The sequence below is a fragment of the Phoenix dactylifera genome, chromosome 17 (assembly GCF_009389715.1).
Source record: "Phoenix dactylifera cultivar Barhee BC4 chromosome 17, palm_55x_up_171113_PBpolish2nd_filt_p, whole genome shotgun sequence".
Lineage (NCBI taxonomy): Eukaryota > Viridiplantae > Streptophyta > Magnoliopsida > Arecales > Arecaceae > Phoenix > Phoenix dactylifera.
Genome location: NC_052408.1, coordinates 6,912,648 through 6,937,786, shown reverse-complemented (window position 1 = coordinate 6,937,786; position 25,139 = coordinate 6,912,648). Strand labels below are relative to the sequence as shown.

The 25,139-nt window shown below is 43.0% G+C and overlaps 1 protein-coding gene across 1 annotated transcript in view; it reads right to left on the bottom strand.

The window, feature by feature from the left end:
* Nucleotides 1–24,894, bottom strand: part of LOC120104191 (protein LOW PSII ACCUMULATION 2, chloroplastic) — a 28,717-nt gene extending 3,823 nt beyond the window's left edge. The window contains exon 1 of the mRNA XM_039114820.1: nt 24,346–24,894. Coding sequence (XP_038970748.1) covers nt 24,346–24,823 — 478 coding nt within the window. The 5' untranslated portion in view covers nt 24,824–24,894. The remainder of the gene's footprint in view (nt 1–24,345) is intronic.
* Between the last annotated feature and the right edge of the window lie 245 nt (nt 24,895–25,139).

Below are 25,139 nucleotides of genomic sequence, written 5' to 3'. Positions count from 1 at the left end.
ACCAATAAGCTCAAGAAAACTATAAGCTGTACAGCACAAGACTGATCAATCAATCAATCAATCAGGTTATGTGCCCATGATGACAGCATATCAAAGATCAAATCGCTGTACAATGACTCAAACTGCTTGTTAATGCAAAGACTGCTAGCAGTCCAAGCGTAACTGATTCCTAAAGTGGTGTTTTTCTGAAAGAATCTGAAATTTTTTTGGAGGATTTTACTAGCCATAACTGTTTAGAAAATTTTCTGATGTTCCAGGAGGCTGATATAGGTGCTCAATATAGGAGGTTTATTCTTTTGTGATGTCCAGGATGGACTCATATATGAATTTTAGTGTGAGCAAATAAGAGAAGGAGTTGTTTGGGCTTGCTGTTAAGATGATTTTATTTTGGCTCAAGAAGGGAAAACTGAGGCTCGACTATTTTCTTTTCTGTTCCTAGTCCTCTCTCTCACACACACACATTAGTTCCTCTCTTTGATCTGCCCAGTTCGGGACAGTTCCGCCGGCCCCTAGTTTTGCACTTATTCATAAACTCTGAACCACAACTACTAAAAAAGCGGTCATTACACTAGCAAAGCCTCAGAAAAACATTCTTAAAGTTTTCATACCTACATCATACCTCAAACAACCAGCTCTTAATCCTAGAACCATAGATAGGCCCTCCATTTTCTTCTTATATCTGAAACTTTGGATCATACCAAAACTTGTCCTTTTTCAGTGTGGTCATATTGATCGGTTGTCATCACAAATCCTCTACAACTCCATGAAAATAGCAGCAGTTGCTTGATTATGGGTGTGCATATGACAAACCACCACTGTATGACTAATAACTTAACAAACATGAGAAGATGGATGGGACTAATCAAAAGGGATATCCATGAAAACTAATGAATTCTTTTTTTTTCATATTTCACCTATCAGAAGGTCTAGGGGTTTAAGTTTAAAATCTACAAAGATATAAGTTTAAAAGATAAGTGCGAAGGAATAGATAGCCTTTAGTAGCTGTGAATTGTTTTGAGTCATTGATACAAGGAACTCATATCAAAAATTAAAAGTAATTAATGGTTTTAGAGTTGTGATTCACTTAGAACTAGTGCTTCATCAAATACTTCTATAGTTATTGGTGTTTCACCAATCTAATGTTTTATAGGACTTTATCATTATCATCATCATCATCTAGTATAATTTTGTTTTGTTTCTTTTTGAAATTTAAATTATATTTGACATCCGAATTTTTGGAATTTTTAATGTGACTCTTGATGGTAGAAACCAAGTTCTGATAATAATTCCCATGTGACACCATGAAGTTAGATTATCCAACAGTTACTATTCAATTTGCAAAGAAATACGATCGTAATGTGTCATTCTCTTAGATAGAACCCAAGACTTCTTCCCAAGAAGGGAAGATGTACCAGTTGGAACAACTTGCTTGGAATAAGTGAATGGACTTACGGACTACTAACCAAAAAAAAATTGTATCCTTATATTTTTATAAAGTTAAATTATTTAACAATCAATATTTGGATTCTATGCATTTACACATGTAGTTTTACTAGTCAAGTTTAAAAGTTTAAAATAAGTAGATATTTCCCATTGTCATAGAATTTTGATGCACACAAAGACGTGTGCATGGGCACCTCACATGCACATGTACCTGTGCATATACAACACAATGCAGACCTCCCACACCCCTGAACATGCATACATGTATGCACCAACAAACATATATGCATGCATGCACACATACATACGCAGACACACTATCCACCAGCTTTCACTCCCTTAAGGAAATCCTAGAATTTACTAATTTGTTTGCCTATAGGTCTATGGTAAATTTAAACTTCACTAGCTTTGCATCAACAAAGCCATACATGGCTTTGAAAGCATCCAAGAGTTTCTTTGAACTTTCCATAAAATATAAATATATATATATATATATATATATATATATGTTGCCCAAGGTGACAAGCCAGGAGGGGGGGGTTGAATTGGTTTCTCTAAATTTTTTACTACCTTGATTGAGTCAATTGATGAGTGAGTGAAGTTAAAACAATACACAATGCAAACACACCAAGAAGTATAGTGGTTCGGTGCTCTCCCTAAGCACCTACGTCTACTCCCCAAGCGATCCCTTGGGAATTCACTATAATCCCGCGGATTACAGTTGGATTGTTTTCCGGGCTCACAATCCAAAAATCTTTACACTTTGGTTTTTCGGGATCACCAAAAACCTATGTTGGTTTTACGGGCTCACCAACAAACCTTCACAGTTAGTTTTACGGGTTTACCAACAAACCTACACCGTTGGTTTTACGGGCTCACCAACAAACCTTTACAAGATAATTAAGAAGAGAAAAGCTGAAACTCCTAGATGAGCAAATATAACAACTATGAGCTACAAAGAAGAGTTTAGAATATAGTTATCGCTTTGATGAGACTTCTCTCTTCTTTGTCAAGATTGCTTCACTCTTCAAGGGTTGATGGAGCTCTAATGTCTCTTAGAATCTGCTCAACCACTTCCTTTTGGCTCTTTGAATGAAGCACTTGGATGAAGAAAATTAGGGCTCTTTTCTTTCTTGTGTAAGCTTTGATATTTTGCAAAAGGATGTCTTCTCTGATGAATAGTGTCACTTTAAATACTTTTCCTCATCCATTGGGCACCCCCCATTAGTTAGATTTCAAAAACTAGCCGTTACTTGCTGTTGGAGAGTCAAAAAGTACTTCTGCAGAACTAGCCGTTATGGCTTCTGCCCGTGCTGGGGTCGACCCAAACTTTCCTGGGGTCGACTCAAACCACTATTCATCAGACTTGGGGTCGACTCAACTTCCAGTGGGGTCGACCCAACTTTCACTGGGGTCGACTCTGCTACAGTGGAGTCGACCCTCTCAGGATAACAGAACCTTGTATTTCAGCTGTTTTTCACTGGGGTCGACTCAAGTTCCATTGGGGTTGACCCTCTCAGGGATTACAGAGACACAGTATTGAACGACCTAGCCTTAGGGTCGACTCCATTGGGGTCGACTCAAGCATTCCTGGGGTCGACTCCATCTGGGGTCGGCTCAAGGAAGGTTGGAGTCGGCCCTCTCAGTAAATTCTAGAGACTTGTTTTCTTGAGGCTTAAAGATGGGGTCGACTCAAGCATACTTGGGGTCGACTCCACTACTGTTCATCCATGCCATTTTCCAGAGGTGTGCCTGATGGTTCCATGATGTGCCGGAATCGACTCCACCTTTCTTGGGATCGACTCATTCCACACTTTGCTGCATCCTAAGGTTAGATTCATCCATACATTCAATGAAATATACTTCAAGCAATTTTGAATGTATGCCATGGTAGTACTACATACTATTAACAATAAAATTACTATTGTGCCCTTAAAAGTACGTTTCACTTGAAACTTTGCTGAATTAGAATTTAGAATTCACTATCCCTTTTCTATCGCAAATTTTATTTCATTATTAATCCTTGAAAGACATCTTGATCTCATTCTTCTAATGGATCGAGAGTGTCGAACTCAGTAATGATGTATCATGTTAACTTGTAATATTTAATTAGATATTTTCTTAATGGTTGTGTTTAATCATCAAAATAACACTATCATCCTCAATCTCCCCCTTTTTGATGATTACAATATTGAGTATGAGCAGATTGATACTTATCTTAAAATTAGAAAATTTATTTTAGAAGAGCTCAAGTTGCTGAATTTCAGCTTTTCAAATTTAAAAGTGAAGTCTCCCTCTTTTTCATCCAAATATTGCCAATTTGAACTTTTGATTTTCTCCCCCTTCTTTTATATTTGGTGAAGGATGAAACTTCAAAAATTTGAGATAAAGCAAGAGTTTCAGATTATGTATCGAGGTATGAGAGGTATGTACCAAATTCTAAAATTTTGATTAAAAATTTAGACTTTAAAATTTTCATTGTTACATATTGCTCCCCCTTAAGTGAATATTATTTTCTTTTATAATTTTCAAACTTATTTGTCAACTTATTGCGACTTCTTTCTTTCCTTACTTCTCCCCCTTTTTGTTATCATCAAATAGGTGGTATGGCAATAGATAAGTAGAGACAGTAAATAATAAACAGTCAAGTTTCATTGATCAAAATGGAACATTGTAGTACATTAATGCCAAAAAATACACTGTTCTTCAATCAAAGTGCAAAGTACATCAACAAGGCAAAATACATATGAGAGCTAGATAAATCCTAGACACTAATCATAATGCTAACATCAGCCTAGGGGGTATCTAAGGGCTGTGATCTAGTCCTCATCCTCCTAGTATAAGTGGCGAGGGAAGGTCGAGCCTGATGGGACTGAGCCTGATGTGGACCTCGTTGAGCTAGATGACTTTGTGCCGAAACCTCCGACACAGCTGCTCGGGCCACAGATGGACCATGAGCCTCTCTCTCTCTCTGTAATGCCCCCACTTGCTCTCTGAGGTCTCTAATCTCAGCAGTCATAATGTCCATCCTGCTCGTCAATCCGTCAGAGAGAGTCCTCACCTGAGTTGACACAAGCTCAGTCATCCTGCTCCAAAACTCCTCTGTGCACCCCGTGAGTATGGATGACAACGGGCCAGCCTCTGAAGGTGCCGTAGGATGATCCTCAGGTACCTCAGCCTCAGGGATGGGGTCTCCAACCTCTGATGCATCACCCTCCTGTGCATGTATCCCTGCTCCTGCACGCACTCATTGCCCGTTCACCTTCTCATAACCCATGCGAACTAGGGACTGTGCAGTGTAAGTGTCAGTGAATAGGAGATGCCTGGAGATCTCTCCCTCCATAGATATGTCATGCTGTCGGAAGACCAGGATGAGTATCATACCATAGGGCAGAGAAACTCTCGATTTGCATATAGCCTCTCTCATCTGCCTGATCATCATAGCTGGGAGGTTCAGGGGAATGCCCTGAATAACGTGCTCCATAATGACCAAATCTCGCTCAGATATGTGATCAAAATCTTCCACTCTTCGGAAACAAAATCCGACCTATGAAGTTGTGCCAACAACCTCATCTCAGCTGATAGAGAGCTAGCTATCACAGTTTCGGGGTAATCAAAATTATCTCTCTCAAAGATCAACTGTAGAGCTCTCAACTTGCTTTCCGGCCTTTCTGAAGTTGCACCTTCGCAGGAAAGATGGAGCAACTCACTCAAACTTTCTTTTGAAACCCTAACCCGTACACCTCGGACCTCAGACACAAGCCCTCCTATTCCAACTTTTAGGAAGGCATAGAACTCACGAACCAAGCCCGGGTAGGTCACCAGGTCTAGGGAGCAAAGATACTCCCATCCTTGTCTTCGGATCCAATCCTCCAGACGAATCCTTCTTGATCCAAAAATTCGGAGTGGATCCTTCTCCCCGTGGTTACCGGTCTCCCCGCATATTTAGCAAGTTGAACTGAAGGGGAAGGAGGTGGAGGAGGCTCAACACGTGTCTCACCTTGTGGGGGAACTGTAGAGGAATCTCTAGCATGTCTATCTACAATGGTTGGGCGTGAGACTCTTCCGGATCTCTTAGCAACGGCTCGCTTGGGTCCCATTTTCACCAAATTCTTCCTTAGGTCTTGATCTAACGGCGTAGAGAAGCAATCTAGCACTGTTTGGAGATGATTGGAAGGGATTGGAAAATGGAAAATAGAATTTTAGGAAGAGGACAAGATGAAACAGTGCCCTAGAATAGCTCACGGGTCCCTCTTTAAAAACAGGGTCCCGCCGTTGGGTCGACCCTAGATTTTTCTTGGGTCGACTCAACGTGGGGTCGACCCCATTCTGGCTCGGGTCGGCCCCAGTTCAAGATTTTTTTTAAAAAAAAAAATTCTTTCTTTCCTTCAATCCTTACAAATTCTTTATGCGATAATGATACATGAGTAAGAAGTCTATAAATGGCTAGTTTGACTAATATTTCATGGGTTTTTCGAAATGAGAGGAGAGTATCATGAGACAACTTGTTCCTTTTATATCTCTTCAATCAAAAGGATCACATATGCCTAATTCTCTCCTAAGCATGCAAAATCTATCTTCACTTAAAGGTTTTGTGAATATGTCAGCTAATTGTTTCTCAGTACATAATGCTCAATACATATGTTCTCATTTTGCACATGATCTCTAATGAAATGATACCTTATTTCAATATGTTTGGCTTTAGAGTGCTAAACTAAATTTTTGGTAAGGTTAATGGCACTAGTGTTATCACACTTTATAGGAATGTTATCTAGTTTAATTCCATAATCCTCTAATTGTTGCTTGAGCCATAGTACTTGAGCACAGCAACTCCCGGCAGCTATATATTCGGCCTCAGTCGTTGACAATGCTACTGAATTCTGCTTTTTGCTAAACCATGATACTAAGTTATTCCCTAAAAATTGACATGTTCCACTAGTGCTCTTCCTATCTAATTTGCAACCAGCAAAATCTGCATCAGAATATGCAAGTAAATCTAGATAGGAGTCTCTAGAGTACCATAAACCTATGTTTGTGGTTGCTCTCAAATATCTAAGGATTCTTTTGACAGCACTTAGATGTGACTCCTTAGGATCTGACTGGTATCTAGCACATATTCCCACACTAAACACTATGTCTGGCCTACTAGCACTAAGGTAAAGCAAAGATCCAATTAAGCCTCTATAAAGCTTCATATCTATATTTTTCCATTTTTCATCTTTGTCTAGCTTACTAGTGGGATTCATTGGGGTGCCTATTCCTTTGTGATTTTATTTCCAAACTTCTTTAATATTTTCTTTGTGTACTTAGTTTGATGAATAAAGATACCTTCCTTAGTTTGCTTGATTTGTAATCCAAGAAAGAAATTTAGTTCTCCCATCATACTCATCTCGAATTCTCCTTGCATTAATTAGCAAACTCTTTGTAAAGATTATCATTAGTGGCACCAAAGATTATGTCATCTACATATATTTGTACTACTAGCAGATTTTTGTCTTTTCTTTTGAGAAAAAGTGTTTTATCTCCATTTTCTCTACTGAAATCATTATCCAGTAGAATTTGCTTAGTCGATCATACCAAGCCCTAGGTGCTTGTTTCAATCCATATAATGCCTTATGTAATCCAAACACATGATTTGGCAATCCATGATTCTCAAAACCAGAGGTTGCTCTACATATACTTCTTCCTCTATAAAATCGTTTAAGAAGACACTTTTTACATCTATTTGATACAATTTGAAATCCATAAAGCATGCAAAAGCTAGAAGTAATCTAATAGCTTCTAATCTGGCCACGAGAGCAAATGTTTCCTCAAAATCTATCCCTTCTTCTTGATTGTATCTCTTAGCTACAAGTCTAGCTTTATTTCTTATAACTACCCCCATTTTCATCTAATTTATTTCTAAAGATCCATTTTGTTCCAATTACAGAGTTATGCTTTGGTCTCTCAGTTAATGTCCATACATTGCTTCTTTTGAATTGATTTAATTCTTCTTGCATAGCATTTATCCAATTATGTCTTTTTCAGCTTCTTCATAAGTCTTAGGTTCTATTTGTGAAACAAAAGCAAGATAGTCATTTAAATTTCTAAGAAAAGATCGAGTTCTTACCCCTTGAGATGGATCACCAATGATTAAGTCTTTAGGGTGTCCATGTGCATACCTCCATTCCTTTGGCAAGTCTTGAGATTGTGGTGGCACTCAATCATTTTCCTTTTCTTGATTTGGCACGTCATCAAGATTCAATTTTTCAAAGTCAATAATTCCTGCATCATCATCAAGAGTATTTTCTCTCCTAGGAGACTCACAATCAGACTCATCAAAAAATGATATTAATTGACTCTTCAACTACAAGAGTTCTTTTGTTGAACACTCTGTATGCCCTGCTAAATGTAGAGTATCCTAAGAAGATACCTTCATCTGACTTGGCATCAAATTTACTTAGATCCTCCTTGCCATTGTTTAAAATGAAACATCTACATCCAAATACTCTAAGATATTTAGCAGTTGGTTTCTTATTCTTCCAAAGTTCATAAGAAATTTTCCTGATTATAGGTCGTATTAAAACCCGATTTAGAATATGGCAAGCAGTACTTATAGCTTCAGCCCAAAAGTATTTTGGAAGATTTGACTCCCACAACATTGTGCGTGCAATTTCTGCCAAGGTCCTATTTTTTCTTTCAACAACCCCATTTTGTTGAGGCGTTCTAGGTGCTGAAAATTGATGTGAGATACCATTTTCATTACAAAATTCTTCAAAGTGTTGATTTTCAAATTCAGTTCCATGATCACTTCGAATTGCTATTAAGGTGAGCTTCTTTTTAGTTATGATATTTTTATAATATTTCAAGAATGCTGAAAATGCTTCATTCTTATGTGCAAGAAATGAAACCCATGTATATCTTGAAAAATCATCTACTATAACTAGTCCATACTTCTTCCCTCCTAGACTCGCGGTTCTAGTAGGTCCAAATAGATCCATGTGTATGAGTTCAAAAGGCCTAGTGGTTGATACTATATTCTTTGATTTGAAGGATGATTTTGTTTGCTTTCCTAATGAGCATGGTCCACAGATTTTGTCCTTTTCAAAGATCAATTTTGGCACATCTTTTATCAAATCCTTCTTGACTAGTTTTGATATTAAGTCCATACTAGCATGTCCTAGTCTACGATGCCAAAGCCAACTTGTTTCATTTTTCCTTCTTCATTAGTAATTAAACATAATCCATTTTTCTTGCCTAAATCATGAATATCTACCATGTAAATATTTCCATGCCTTTGTCCTATAAGTACAATGCTATTATCTTTAGGATTTGTGATTATGCATACTGAGGCTTCAAATGTGACTTTAAAACCTTTATCACAAAATTGACTTATGCTAAGTAGGTTATGTTTCAGACCATTAACTAATAAAATATTTTCTATAAAGGTGGATGGAGTAATATAAATTTTACCCTTTCCAATGATAAGTCCTTTTCCATTATCTCCATAGGTTACCACTCCACCCTTCTTAGATTCCAAGGTGACAAATTGTTCTACGTCACCTGTCATGTGTCTTAAACAGCCGCTATCTAGATACCATCGTTTATCCCCCTTATTAGCTGCAAGACACCCCCGCAATCAAAATCAAGAATATGCTTTAGGTACCCAAACTATGTTGGGTCCTTTAGGTTTAGTACTTAATGTTCCTTTTGGAACCCAAATTTTCTTGAATTTTAGCTTATAATTATCACTCAATTTGTTGTAGCTAGACTTTCTATAATTACATTCATATGCTTTATGTCCTACTTTATTGCAGCAATGACAAGTTATATTTTTATTTTTGGCTTTCACAAATATGTTCTTTAAGTATTTTTGTTTCCTATTTGTTTTATATCCTAACCCAGCTTTATCATATACAGCTTTTTGACTATCAAGAATCATATTTAATTTAGTTGAGCTAAGTGTAAGCTTGTCCACTAAGGATTTGTATTTTTCTGCATCTCCTTTTAACTTGACATTTTCAGCAATTTGACTTTTGGTTTCATTGGTGAATCTCTTACTTAATGTTTCATAGTCATTAGATAATTTTAGCTTTTCTTTGATAAGAGATTGATTTTCATCTTTTAGAACTTTATTTTTATTGATTAATTTCTTGTGTTCTTCCATGAGTTCTAAAAATGCATCATGTAACTCTTCTACTGTAAAATCACATTCAAGTTCAGAATCTACCTCATCGTCATTAGCCATGTAGCAGATTTGGACCGTCTCTTGTTGATCTTCCTCTTTCAAACTTGACTCCTCACTTTCACTCCATTCAGCCATGAGGTTCCTCTTCTTAAGTTTTCTTACCATCCATTTCAATTCCGGACAATCTATCTTGAAATGCCCAGGCTTGTTACACTCATAGCAAATTGGCGTTTCCCTTTCCTTTTCTTTGTCCTTACCCTTTTCCTTGCTTGAGCTACCTTTGAGGAAGGGCTTCCTTTTATGAAATTTCTTCTTTGCTCTCATAAATTTTCTGAATTTTCTTGCAAGCATAGTCATTCCTTCTTCATCATATTCCTCCTCATCATCAGATTCTTCTTATTCAGTTTCCTGCTTTGGAGTGGTAGATTTCAAGACAATGGTCTTTCTTTTCTTGACCTCATCTTCTGAATTTTGCCTCATGGTCAACTCATGGGTCATAAGTGATCCTAGAAGTTCTTCCAATTGCAGTGTATTGAGGTCATTTGCTTCTTGAATTCCAGTTACCTTGGCCTCCCAAACTCTTGGTAGAGACCCCAGAATTTTTCGCACTAGTTCAGAGTTAGTATAAGACTTTCCTAAGCTCTTCAGCCCATTTATGATTTTCGTGAATCAAGTAAACATTTCAGTTATGAACTCAGTGGATTCCATTTTAAACAACTCATACTTATGTACTAATATATTTATTTTTGACTCCTTGACTTGATTAGTTCCTTCATGTGTAACCTCCAGTTTATCCCAAATTTCTTTCGCGGAGATGCACGTAGATATTATATGAAATTCACTTACATCTAGTGAACAGTAAAGTACATTAATTGCTTTAGCATTTAGTTGTGCTAGTCTTCTATCACTCTCATTCCAATCCATTTCTGGTTTGGGAATGATTGTGCCCTCTATACTAATTGTAGGTGTGTGTGGTCCTCTAGTTATGATATTCCACAAGTCATAGTCTAGAGCTTGAATGAATATCCTCATCCTAGCCTTCCAGTATGTGTAATTAGTGTCATTAAACAGAGGAGGTCTATTTGTGGATTGCCCCTCTCTCATAGACCATCCTACTTGGGTTGTCATGATCTTTGTCTCTTGATTGTAAGATCAACAAATACTATGAGAGCACCTTGCTCTGATACCACTTGTTGCCCAAGGTGACAAGCCAAGAGGGGGAGTGAAGTTAAAACAATACACAATGCAAACACACAAGAAGTATAGTGGTTCGGTGCTCTCCTAAGCACCTACGTCCACTCCCCAAGCGACCCCTTGGGAATTCACTATAATCCCGCGGATTACAGTTGGATTGTTTTCCGGGCTCACAATCCAAAAACCTTTACATTTTGGTTTTCCGGGATCACCAAAAACCTATGTTGGTTTTACGGGCTCACCAACAAACCTTCACAGTTGGTTTTACGGGTTCACCAACAAACCTACACCATTGGTTTTACAGGCTCACCAACAAACTTTTACAAGATAATTAAGAATAGAAAAGCTGAAACTCCTAGATGAGTAAATATAACAACTATGAGCTACAAAGAAGAGTTTAGAATATAGTTATCGCTTTGATGAGACTTCTCTCTTCTTTGTCAAGATTGCTTCACTCTTCAAGGGTTGATGGAGCTCTTAATGTCTCTTAGAATCTGCTCAACCACTTCCTTTTGGCTCTTTGAATGAAGCACTTGGATGAAGAAAATTAGGGCTCTTTTCTTTCTTGTGTAAGCTTTGATATTTTGCAAAAGGATGTCTTCTCTGATGAATAGTGTCACTTTAAATACTTTTCCTCATCCATTGGCCACCCTCCATTGGTTAGATTTAAAAAACTAGCCGTTACTTGCTGTTGGGAGGTCAAAAAGTACTTATGCAGAACCAGCCGTTATGCTTCTGCCCGTGCTGGGGTCGACCCAAACTTTTCTGGGGTCGACTCAAACCACTGTTCATCAGACTTGGGGTCGACTCAACTTCCAGTGGGGTCGACCCAACTTTCACTGGGGTTGACTCCTGCTACAGTGGGGTCGACCCTCTCAGGGATAACAGAACCTTGTATTTCAGCTATTTTTCACTATGGTCGACTCAACACTTTTTGGGGTCGACTCAAGTTCCATTAGGGTCGACCCTCTCAGGGATTCCAGAGACAGTTTTGAACGACCTAGCCTTGGGGTCGACTCATGTTCAGTTGGGGTCGACTCCATTGGGGTCGACTCAAGCATTCCTGGGATCGGCTCCATCTGGGGTCGGCTCAAGGAAGGTTGAGGTCGGCCCTCTCAGTAAATTTCAGAGACTTGTTTTCTTGAGGCTTGAAGATGGGGTCGACTCAAGCATACTTGGGGTCGACTCCACTACTGTTCATCCGTGCCATTTTCCAGAGGTGTGCCTGATGGTTCCATGATGTGCCAGGGTCGACTCCACCTTTCTTAGGGTCGACTCATTCCACACTTTGCTGCATCTTAAGGTTAGATTCATCCATACATTCAATGAAATATACTTCAAGCAATTTTGAATGTATGCCATGGTAGTGCTACATACTATTAACAATGAAAATTACTATTGTGCCCTTAAGAGTACGTTTCACTTGAAACTTTGCTGAATTAGAATTTAGAATTCACTATCCCTTTTCTATCGCAAATTTTATCTCATTATTAATCCTTGAAAGACATCTTGATCTCATTCTTCTAATGTATCGAGAGTGTCGAACTCAATAATGATGTATCATGTTAACTTGTAGTATTTAATTAGATATTTTCTTAATGGTTGTGTTAATAATCAAAATAACACTATCATCCTCTATATATATATATATATATATCACACAAGCAGTCCAATAGTGCATTTGATTTTTGCATTGATTATCTATTTCTTCAAGGGCTCTAGCTATGGATTGAGCATGCCTGGAGTGAATCTTAAGGGTATAGATGGAAGGTGGAGGATTGACAGCTTTTGAAGCATCTCAAAGTTCTTTGGAATTTTTCCTCAGAAATTAAAAATCATAAAAGCAATCCAATAGTGCACCTGAATGTTGCTATGGTAATCTAGCTATAGATTGGGTGTGCTTAGAATCGATTTTAAGAGTAAAAGTGGAAGGTGAAGGGCCAAGTATGGGGATCCAGCGGATCCGACAATGTTCCGAGTGGGTCGGCACAGCTCCTTTCTTTGGAGGAAGATATGCTCCCGTGCTCCCTTGGTGACTCCGGAGATCGGATGGGAGATTGGCAATGGGCGTGCGGTGGATGCTTTGGGGGACTGCTGGCTGGCTGACGTACCTTTGAGCAGATGGCCCACCTATGTTGACCTAGGCGAGCTGAAGAGGTGCAGGGTCAGTGACCTATTTGCCCCTGGCGAGTGAGACTGGGATGTGGACCTTGTACGGCAGACATTTGGAGGGTAGTTGGCAGAGCGGGTGCTGATGGTGCTAATCCCGGTAGGCGAGGCGGAGGATAAAAGGGTGTGGGGTAGGACTGGCAGACCGGAGGTGCGGAATCGAGATCTTCTCAAGCTATTCAGGACTACAGCACGACAGATTGAGGGGAGGTGGATCTGGAGGCTGCACATCCACCTCCGAGTGGCCATGTTTATCTGAAAGCTGGCCTGGGGTTGTCTGTCCACCAGGGGAGTGTTAGCACAACAGAGGGTGGACATCTCTCTAGGTTGTTGGGCCTGTCAGGAGGCAGAGGAGACTATCCACCATGTCCTTTTCGACTGTCAGCGGGCTACTATGATCTGAGAGTGCGTCCCGGCTTCAATGGGGTTGCGTCTAGGATGGATATCGACAAAGGACTTCTTAGCTAAGTCCTCTCGACGACCTGGACTTCTGGAGCAGGAGACTCGAGCAACCTATCTAGCTTACCATTGCTGGCTAGATAGGAATGCCCGAGTATTTGAGGACCGGGGTGCGCACCCGAGAGTGGTGGTGAACAGGTCCCTACTTCATGCGACAAAGGTCCTTGATACTACTGCGTCATCTTTCCTTGGGTTGGCTAGAAAAATCTAGGGCTCTCATTCCGCTCTAGCAGCGTCCAGAATTATCCCACTCCCTGGTTTCTCAAGATGAATTTCGATGGTAGTGTAAAGGAAGAGGGTTGCTACCGCATCAGCTTTGTTATCAGGAATCAGTAGGCCAGACTCGTGGCAGCCGAAAGACGGCGGATCTTCGATCAGTCTATCACTGGTACCGAGATCAGAGCTGCCTAGAAGGGTGTCTCCTATGCAAGACGGATGCTGAGGACGGACCGTTTCATCCTCAAGAGGGACTTCACAACAGTGATTGAGGGGATCCAGGGTCTCAAGAGTGCTGTCGGGGGGATGGGATTGCTCCATAGCATTCGCCGTCTCTTAGACAAATGCGGCGCCTCTCAAGCTACCCATGTGTTCAGAGAGGCCAACAGTGCAGCAAATTGGGTAGCATCCTATGCGGCTCATCACTCCGGAGGTTTTATCTGGAAGAACCATGCTTATGTTTTATCTCTATTGCATTGTCTTTTATTATCTGACTCTTTGGGCAGTACTCACACCCGTTGTGTGGGCCGCCGATGTATCCAAAAAAAAAAAAAAGAAGATGAAGGATTAGCACACTACCATGTGCATTATTAAATCCTCTCTCTGGCTCACTACAAGGTGTAGGGTATAATATGGCTGACAAAAGCTATGTTGAGCCAATATCCTGTTTAATTTTGTCATCTGCTTAGAACTACTGAGATCATAAAAAGAGGCTATTTTCGATTGGTTTTAAATATACTTAACAAGGCTGATGTTTTAACAAATAAGGGTATATACAGCAAGGTTTGGCAGATCACAAGATTTAATATATTCTTGAAAACACGCTATTCTTGTCCGTAACCATAGATGGAAGAGATTTATAATTACAAGATTAAAATTCACAAATAAATAATTTATAATACCTGTAATAAAAGATGTTATTCAGAGAAGTTTACGACTTAATGCCTTTAATTTTGGATCTAGTGACTGAGGGGTGCTTTAAATTTTAGATCTAAGTTTCTGAAATTAGGAGATTATATTTTCACGCTTGTTATGTAGGGGTTTGAAATCTAATTAAGTTTAATTGTCCCTAGGTTCCATCTATAATTTCAGATATCTATTACTGTTTTCCTGCTTTGAGGGTTTGTGATGCGGTTGGATCCACTAGACCGCCTCGGACTTAATCATTTGGTTATTTTGCTTTTGAATCCTTGATGTTAATTTCATTTCAGCATAGCCTTGCTCGGGTTAGCCGACTTGGCCTTTATTAGAGTCGCTTTGGGTTTAGTTGTTTCTTGAATTCAATTAGATCAAGTCAAGTTAAGGGGTCAGGTAGCCACCTATAAATAGATGTGGTGAGCACCTATTTCAGCATGCAAAAATTAATTGAAAGGCTTTTGCCCTAGCTCTCTTCCCTTCTCTCTTCTCTTCTTGCGACGCCTTCCCCCTCTCCCTAGGCCGCCGTCCAAGGCCGCCGCCCCCTCCTTCATCCGGCTGCCCCACCTCTGTCCCGAGAGGCCAGCCACCTCCTCCCTCTTCTTCCTCTCCTCCTTGATCCCTTCCAGCCTCTACAAACAACTCCATCCCGTTGGATTATCAGCCCGTCCTTTCCTGCGCAGTCATCAGTCGGAGGCTGATATCTTAAGATCCCGACATCCTCTCTAGACTCACGACCTACCGCTGGAAAGCTAACGCGGAGATCTACAACATATCCAAAATTGAGATCGATCTGACGGACGGATCTTTAGAAATCGTGTCTGCAATCAGGTCGGAACTATCCTTCCAGAAATCAAGAAGAGTCAAGAATCTTGGGATACGGATCAAATTCTATCGGATCGCATCAATTTGGTATCAGAGCAGTTCAATCCTTGGCCTTGGAAGATGGTGAACACCCGCTCTACAATCTCGAAGCAGCAAGAAGCGGCATCTTCAAGGGGCGTCGACCCACATCGAGAAGGCTCGCGATCACCCGCGGCCTCGGCGGACCTGAGACCCGATCTTGATTCCACCGACCGTCTCTTGGAGTTCTTGCGTGGGAATCAAACAACTATGCAGCAGAGCCAACAACAATTGATGGAGAAGATGGATACCACGCAACGCCATATCGAGATGATGTTGCAACTATTGCTAAATCAGCGGCAAGAAACTCCACCGGGGGGAGCTCCGCGTCGGACCTGGGTGGAATCTCCGACCCCTACCCGTGGACGACCAGGACGGAGGGGACCCCCTCCTCGTGAGCCTCTCCTTCCCAACCCACCAGAGGAGATGCGGCTGGACCAAGGAGAAGATCGACCTAGACCTCGACCCGAGCTCATACCGATTGGCGCACGTGCTAGGGCTCGGGGGATGAGCCCGATTGGCATCGACGACGGGTCGGATATGGAGGATGATCCCAACCAGAATTTTCAGATGAGGAACCAGCGTGTGGGGGAGTACCCACGCCGAGGATATGAACGAGATCGGGACCGTAATGGAGATCGAGAGGGAGGAAATCGCGGACTGACTCTTAGGCTGAAATTTCCCAAGTTTAAAGACGGCGATCCTCTCGATTGGTGTATCGAGCTGAGCGGTTCTTTCACTACCATGGCACAGCGGAGGACCAAAAGGTATTGATCTCATCTTTTCACCTAGAAGAGACCGCCCTGCGATGGTTTCAAACCGCCGACCGAGCCCGACCTTTCAACGGTTAGGAGGATTTTTCTGCAGCAATTTGTCGGCGTTTCGGCCCTACCGAGTACGATGACTTCCAGTCTATGCTATCAAGGGTCACCCAAAAGACTACTGTTAGAGCCTTTCAAGAGGAGTTTGAGAGGATCAGCAACCGAGTGGTGGGGTGGAGCGACTCCGCATTGAAAAGCGTATACCTCGGAGGACTTCGTGTCGACATTCAAGCCGAGGTGAGGACTTTGCGGCCACAATCTCTGGAGGATGCCTTTGCCTTGGCCCTAATGGTGGAAGAGAAGATCAAGACCACTCGATCAGCGGCACGGGGCAGCTGGACCAACCCCCGGGCCGGCCAAACCGCAGGGGGCTCCATCGGCCAGCCGAGAGCGCCGACGGTTGCAGCAGCCAACACAGGGCCGAGGACCCCTCTTCGCTTGTCAGGTGACGTCAAGAGGGTTGAGCGTCCACCCGGGAGGACCTTGACACCAGCACAAGTGGAGGAACGTCGAGCAAAAGGCCTATGTTTTCGCTGCGATGAGAAATTTACACCGGGACACCGGTGTGCGCGGCCCGTCGGAGCGGTGATGTTGATCGATGGATTGGAGGACGAGGCCGTGGCTGAAGATGGTGATGAGGTTGCTGAGGACGAGCCCCAAGATTTAGAGGCCAAGGAAAAGGACGTGCCACCTCAGATTTCATTGCATGCCTACTCCGGATCGGCGACACCGAAAACGCTACGCGTGGACGGCATGATCAAAAGACGTGTGGTGCGTATCCTCATAGATACGGGCAGCACCCACAATTTTTTGGATGAGAGGCTCGTCAAACAGATCGGTCTCATAGCAGAGCCGACATTGGGCTTCGACGTGGCATTGGGTGACGGAGCCACGTTGAGGGCGGAGGGCATATGCCGAGGCATCACTTTGACGATCCAGGGCAGCCAATTCAAGCTCGATCTCTATCCGTTGGCATTACGAGGAGCTGATTTGGTCCTTGGTACGCAATGGCTGCAGAGTCTTGGCCCGGTTACATTCGACTTCGCCGAGATGTGGGTGACTTTCAGACGGAGCGGACGGCGAGTTAGATTGGATGGCATTCGGCCTAGCCCAAGGGCTGCACTTCAGCCCCTAGTCGGCTTGCCCGGACCCGGCACGCACAGCTACTTGATGCAGCTCTTACCTCTGTCGACGGAGACCACGACGGAGGCAGGTATACCTACTGATTTGGCTGCTCTCTTACCGGGGTTCGCAGATTTATTTGAGGAGCCTCATGGTCTTCCACCCGAGAGGGAGCACGATCATCACATAGAGATTGTACCGAGAGCAGAACCGGCGAATGTGAGGCCTTACCGCTACCCGCACGTTCAGAAGATCTCAAAGATGGTACGAGAGATGTTGGAGAGCAGCATCATTCAGCCCAGTAAAAGCTCATATTCATCGCCGGTGCTGCTGGTACATAAGAAGGACGGGACGTGGCGATTCTGCGTCGACTACCGGGCACTTAACGCGATCACCGTTAAGGATCGGTATCCGATTCCAGTCATTGAGGAGCTGTTGGATGAGCTTGCTGGTGCGGAATACTTCAGCAAACTTGATCTCCGTGCCGGATACCACCAGATCCGTGTCAGGCCCGAAGATGTGCACAAGACGGCGTTTCGGACACACGATGGCCATTATGAGTTCCGGGTGATGCCGTTCGGCCTCACCAATGCACCAGCGACATTCCAGGGGCTCATGAATGACATATTCAGACCATTACTACGATGGTATGTCCTTGTATTCTTCGATGACATACTGGTTTACAGTCGTTCATGGCAGGAGCACCTAGAGCACTTAGAGGAAGTGCTGAAAATTCTGCGCAGAAATCAATTGAAGGTAAAGCGATCCAAGTGCCTATGGGCCGAGCCGAAGGTCGAGTACCTAGGCCATGTCATCTCTGCTGCAGGTGTGGAGCCGGACCAAGCAAAGATATATTGCATGACCGAGTGGCCGCTACCCAAGAACCAAAAGGAGCTGCGAGGATTTTTGGGCCTAACCGGTTATTACCGCCGGTTTGTGGAGGGATATGGAAAGATCGCCGCGCCACTGACCCTGTTGCTGCGAAAGGGCGAGTTTAGATGGACCGAGGCAGCGATGGAAGCGTTCGAGAAGCTCAAGGAAGCCATGACGACGGCCCCGGTTTTGGCGCTACCCGATTTCGCCAAACCGTTTGTAGTCGAGTGCGATGCTTCCGGTGCCGGCATTGGTGCTGTTTTGATGCAGGAGGGACGGCCAATTGCTTTCATGAGCAAGGCGTTGTCCCCTAGGACCCGCTCGCTGTCCACATATGAGAGGGAGATGATGGCGGTCATCCATGCAGTCACAAAGTGGAGGCCGTACCTTATCGGCCGCCGATTCATCGTTCGGACTGATCAGCAGAGCCTTCCATTTTTTCTTGAGCAGCGCATACATACTCCAGCCCACCAGAGGTGGGTGTCGAAGCTTCTCGGCTACGACTATGAGATGGTGTACAAAAAGGACGTAGAAAATCGAGTGGCGGATGCACTATCGCGCCATTCCGAGTCCGGCGAGTTGGTGGCTTTGACTACGCCGGTTTTTTCTTTTATTTCAGACTTGAGGACCGCCACATGCCGGGATCCGGACCTAGTACAGATCCAGAGGGAGTTGGCAGCAGACCCGAGCAGTCATCCCGAGATGGAGGACCGAGATGGGTTGATTCTGGACCATGGGTTGATCCGCCTGCCCACCGATTCAGCCATGCGGCAGGTATTGATCCAGCACTTCCATGATACTCCTTTTGCTGGACACGAGGGATTTTTCAGGACTTACAAGAGGCTGAGCCAGAGCTGTACATGGATAGGCATGAAGGCAGCGGTCAGAGCTTATGTACAGCAATGCGATGTGTGCCAAAGGGCGAAGGCAGATTCACTGCGACCTGCGGGTCTACTTCAGCCTTTACCGATTCCTGATCAGGTTTGGGAGGATGTGTCGATGGACTTCATTGAGGGGCTGCCATTAGTTCGAGGGTACTCAGTGATCATGGTCGTTGTGGACCGCCTCAGCAAGTATGCCCACTTTTCGGCGCTCACACATCCATTTTCTGCTCGACGGGTGGCAGAGGTCTACATACGGGACATTGCTCGATTACATGGTATGCCTCGGACTATTGTTTCTGATCGTGACCGCATTTTTGTTAGCGCATTCTGGCAGGCTTACTTCAAACAGCAAGGGACGAAGCTTGCCATGAGCTCGGCTTACCACCCTCAGACCGATGGGCAGACGGAGGTGGTAAACCGCTGCATCGAGCAGTACTTGCGCTGTATGATTGGTGATCGGCCCCGAGAGTGGCTTTCTTATTTACCTTGGGCCGAGTATTCGTACAACACCGCTTTCCACTCAGCCATAGGGATGACACCCTTTGAGGCGGTGTATGGACGAGTACCACCAACGCTGCGAGTTTATGATCCACTGTCACATGCGGACCGGACAGAGGCAGATTTTGAGCTCTTAGACCACGATGCTACCTTACGGCGGTTAAAGTTCCACATAACGACTGCGCAGAACAGGATGAAGCAGCTGCATGATCGGAAGCACAGAGATCCAGTATACGAGGTGGGCGACTGGGTATACATCAAGGTGCAGCCTTATCGACAGTTGACACTGCGGCCCATGGCGAACCAGAAGCTCTCTCATCGCTTCTATGGGCCCTTTCAGATAATGGAGCGCATTGGACCCGTGGCGTATCGCTTGGACTTGCCGACTACATCGAGAGTTCACCCGGTATTCCACGTGTCGCTTCTGAGGGCCCGGCTTGGACCCAAGACATCTGTCGGCCCAATCATACATGAGCCACCGGAGGACGAGGTAGTGGAGCCGGTTCGAGTGCTGGCGAAGCGCAGAATACGAGTAGAAGGACGACTGGAAACCCAGATACTAGTGGAGTGGCTGGGGAGAGCAGCAGACCAGGCCACATGGGAGTTTGAGACTGAGATACTTGATCGTTTCCCTGACTTTCGACCTTGAGGACAAGGTTAAGGGAAGCGTGGTGGAGTGATGCGGTTGGATCCACTAGACCGCCTCGGACTTAATCATTTGGTTATTTTGCTTTTGAGTCCTTGATGTTAATTTCATTTCAGCATAGCCTTGCTCGGGTTAGCCGACTTGGCCTTTATTAGAGTCGCTTTGGGTTTAGTTGTTTCTTGAATTCAATTAGATCAAATCAAGTTAAGGGGTCAGGTAGCCACCTATAAATAGATGTGGTGAGCACCTATTTCAGCATGCAAAAATTAATTGAAAGGCTTTTGCCCTAGCTCTCTTCCCTTCTCTCTTCTCTTCTTGCGACGCCTTCCCCCTCTCCCTAGGCCGCCGTCCAAGGCCGCCGCCCCCTCCTTCATCCGGCTGCCCCACCTCTGTCCCGAGAGGCCAGCCACCTCCTCCCTCTTCTTCCTCTCCTCCTTGATCTCTTCCAGCCTCTACAAACAACTCCATCCCGTTGGATTATCAGCCCGTCCTTCCCTGCGCAGTCATCAGTCGGAGGCTGATATCTTAAGATCCCGACATCCTCTCTAGACTCACGACCTACCGCTGGAAAGCTAACGCGGAGATCTACAACATATCCAAAATTGAGATCGATCTGACGGACGGATCTTTAGAAATCGTGTCTGCAATCAGGTCGGAACTATCCTTCCAGAAATCAAGAAGAGTCAAGAATCTTGGGATACTGATCAAATTCTATCGGATCGCATCAGTTTGTCTAAGACATGACTACAGAGAATGGAATGTTTTCCAACTGTTTCTAGAAAGAAAACTAACAACCAGCAAGTTAAAGCAGAAAACAAAAGGCAATAAAACAGGTTCAGCAGTGTATAAGATTGAATATTCAATGCTGGACTTTGCTACTAACAAGACCTGAACGTGCAGAGAATAATTTCAGCCTGCATGTAACAGAATTTCAGCAAACATAAACAGGTTCAGCAAATACAAAAATTCTGTAGTAACCTGATACAATTTCAGTAAAACTATAACAGGTTTTAGGTTTCAGAAAATTCCAACAGAAGGAATTCTGCTATATTCTTTTATCGTGTAATTAACATGCTACCACAACCGAATTTACATTCCTTAGCATTTAGCAATTTAACTCATGTAAATCATGATTTAATTCCATCAAATAATTTGCAGAAATAATTTTCAGAATTTTTTTTAGCAGCAAGAAAATTCTAGCCTCAACACAATGGAGAAAGACTTTTCCCAACCTAGCCCATCTCTCACAACATGAGCATAAACCTTGCAAGAGCTCTCTAGCATTGAAAAATTGGAGGTTTACACGAAATATGATCCGGAACCATATTCCACATGAAGGGACATCAGGCAGTTAGCTTCTCGATAATGATCCCAAGTGAATATGAATAAATTCTTAGATGTTGTTGCATCTAGACTTCTGCTCATACTGAAGCATGCTAATAAGTTTCTCTTTATGGCAGGGAATCCCAATTGCTACTGCCATAATGGCCCTCATGATGGTGAAGGACTATGAAAGGACCCATAATGACCATGACAAGACAAAGGCTCTATTTGGATCAAATGGGAACCATTTGATCCTAGATGCATAAAGATTAATACTGATGGTTCTTATCCTGATTACTCTCCTTTTGCAGGAGCTTGTTTGGTAGCTAGACATAACAATTCCCATTTGACCCTAGGTGCATAAAGATTAAAACTAATGGTTCTTATCCCGATTACTCTCCTTTTGCAGGGGCTTGTTTGGTAGCTAGACATAACAAAGAATGCTTAATTTGTGATGCAGGAATGGTTGTTCCTGCAGATTGTCCATTGTTTGCCAAAGCTTGGGCCATGAGGAGAGCTGTCCAATTTGTGCATAAAAACCTAATCAATGCCATCACTAAAAGTGATTCCCTCACCCTACCCAGTGATCAAGCAGGGTGAATGAGTCCCTTGGAGGTCAGACACTGCTAAAGGATATCAAGGTCATGATGAGGATGATGCTGATGTTAAGCATCAAACATGTGTATAGAGAAGCCAATGGATGGTTGACTAGGCCACCAACATTTGTAAGAGCAGCGTACATAGTTCATGGATCAACTCCCCTAGACTCGGGTGAGATTTTGCATTTTGATACCGCAGCCGAACAGTTATATAACTTTTGAAGTGTTGTAAACAATCTCATAATCAAAAAAAAAAAAAGGTAAAAAGGAAGCATTCATCCACCAGTGGTAAAAATAAAATCAAAGGAAAAATTTTGAAAATCTAGAAAGTTGGTTAAATTTATATTGGAAAAGACCCATAGTCCAACAACCTTGATCCAATACTACCTGGACATAGAACTAAACTAATTCTTGGATGGGTAGACTTGAGGTAACAGGTAGGACATACTTAACCTGATCTGACCTGATAGCAACTTCTCCCTGAAACTAGAGTATCCAATTTACCATTTTAATGACCTCATAATAAGAGTAAATATCCTTCTTAAGCCTTGATTAAAAAGAATTCAGTAAGAAGGTCATAGTATTTTAGAAATTGAATATTGCTTCTGGGTAATTCATGTGAGCCTAAACATCAAAAGCAAACAATTGTATATGTATTATCAATGGAAAAGAGACGAGGTTTGTCCTATAATGGACAGTTATCTAGCAACTAAAAATTATATAATTTCTTCAAAAATTAAGTGTGGGTTATGCAGCCAGTCTATATTGGCTCATGCTACAATTGCTATTAAGATAGGGATTAAGTTCAGAAAGCAGAGAGGAGATTAGCTCGGATAGGTGATTGAATTGTATATTGTAAGACTTTTCTCAGATTTCTTCAAGAACTTCTAAAAATATAAAAGACACTGGTAATTGAAATATGAATCAACTATAAATTAGATGAATGATGAATATAAAGCTCTATATGCAAAAGTTCTAGTTTTCACCAATACAGTCCCATATATAGCATGTCTAATGAAACAAATACTTTATTTGGTACATCAAGAGATTCATATACTATCTCTTGAGTTATTCATCTTTTTAGATAGAAATGTCTTAGAAAACACAAGAACAAGATCTTAACATATGGCTGTAAAAATTAAAAAAATTGCATCTTGTTTTCAACTCCAAAACTCCGACAGGAAATATGCTAATTATATGACTTGAGATTTATTGCTGATGAGTAATTTAGAAGCCGTGCAGTCACATAATTTATAGAAAAATGGATCCAGTCATGATTTAATATTTAATTAGAATAATCAAGTTGTGTCCTATTATCCAGACGAATGTATAGAATATGGATCTAAGTATTGAGGATCAAACTCATTGTTAAAAGAGCTCAATATTTTCTCTAAAAGTGGCTACCAAGGAACATCATAAGTATCCAAGTGTCTGATATGTACCAGAGTCAAATATATATCCGACACAGATTTTTGGAGGTGGATACAAAGTGTCCAAGTGTCACAGACATCTTTTGGTCTTGCATGACCAACCATCAGTCTACATCTACTCACCCAACCACTCTTTGACACCCCTTGGTTAACATAACTCCCCCATTGACCGCTCAAATCTCCAATAGATTCTAGTGTAATTCTCCTCAAAGACGTTTATGGTACAACTGCCATTACATCGGGCAGGCAAGCGAAGGGAAGTGGGATGGCTAAGAGATTCAAGGCTTTAGCGTTGGCCTGTTTTCCCCCAATTCTCTCTTCATTCCAGGTGCAGGGGTACACTAGGAATGTTATATTTTTTTTCTGTCACGAAACTGAAGAGATAGAATCGCTCCTACAATTGTGATTCCATGCCAATTTGTAGATCATGGTGAGGAGACATGAAAACTCTATGCATGGCAGCTCCCAAATTCCTATCCCCGTCAATGACTATTCAGGTTCATTTAACAATCAAGCTTAATGCTTTATAACTCCAAAAATGCTGGTTGACAAGATAGAGGCTCTTTTCCAACAAGATAAGAGAAACGAATCTTCCAGACCTAAAACTTCTAGCACTTCTTCCTTTTCCTTAAATGATCGATTGGTTACGAGCAGCAGTGCAGGTCAAAGAAGACGGAGAGTACCTGATGCAGCCAAGGCAACACCCTCGATAAGGATCAGAAAGCCGAGGCCTAACCAGGTGAGGAGAAAGGCGCTCTCGTTGACACTCTGCTGCCCTTGGTCCTCTTTTTTGCTACCCGAGTAGGGCATCGAGGACCTTTTTACCGGAGAGCGTCGGATCACAGAACCCCGTTCTTTACCTCTCTGCTTCTTCTTGGCGTCGAGGCCGCCGCCAAATCCGGTTCCCTTGCCACCCGGCTTCTTGGGTGGAGTTGGAGGAGGCGAGGAAGTGGAGCCTTTGTCAGCGGTCGGCCCCGTCTCGCCCTCCGGCAGCTCCGCCCTGGCGATGAGGGAGACTCCCCGGTAGGGGGCGGTGGTGGGGAGAGAACAAGAGAGGAGGAAGAGAGATGGAAGAGGACAAGGGGAGGGTCTCCGAGAGAAGCATGGCGACGGAGGGAGAGATCGGTGGCGGGTTCCGATCAGCGAGGTGGTTCCATCCATTTGGGTGTCTCTGGTTTCCTCTCCGACGGCTTCTGGGGATTTGCGTTATATCTTGTCCGCGCCACGTTTCAGCGCGTACCAGCTCAGAACTGGGTTCGGGTTGTACTTTTCGTACGAAAAAATGATCCATCTTCTCCCGCGACTTGACCCGTCGGATCGCTATCCGCAAAGATCTCAAAGCATTCCGACTACCGATTCATCGGTCTGCATGGCTCTCAAAGCCACTGTTGCGCAAGCGGGCCCGAGCTATCTAAGACAGATTGGGGAGTGCTTCGATCCTTGCTATTGCGGCATCATTCATTTTTGGAGGCAAAAA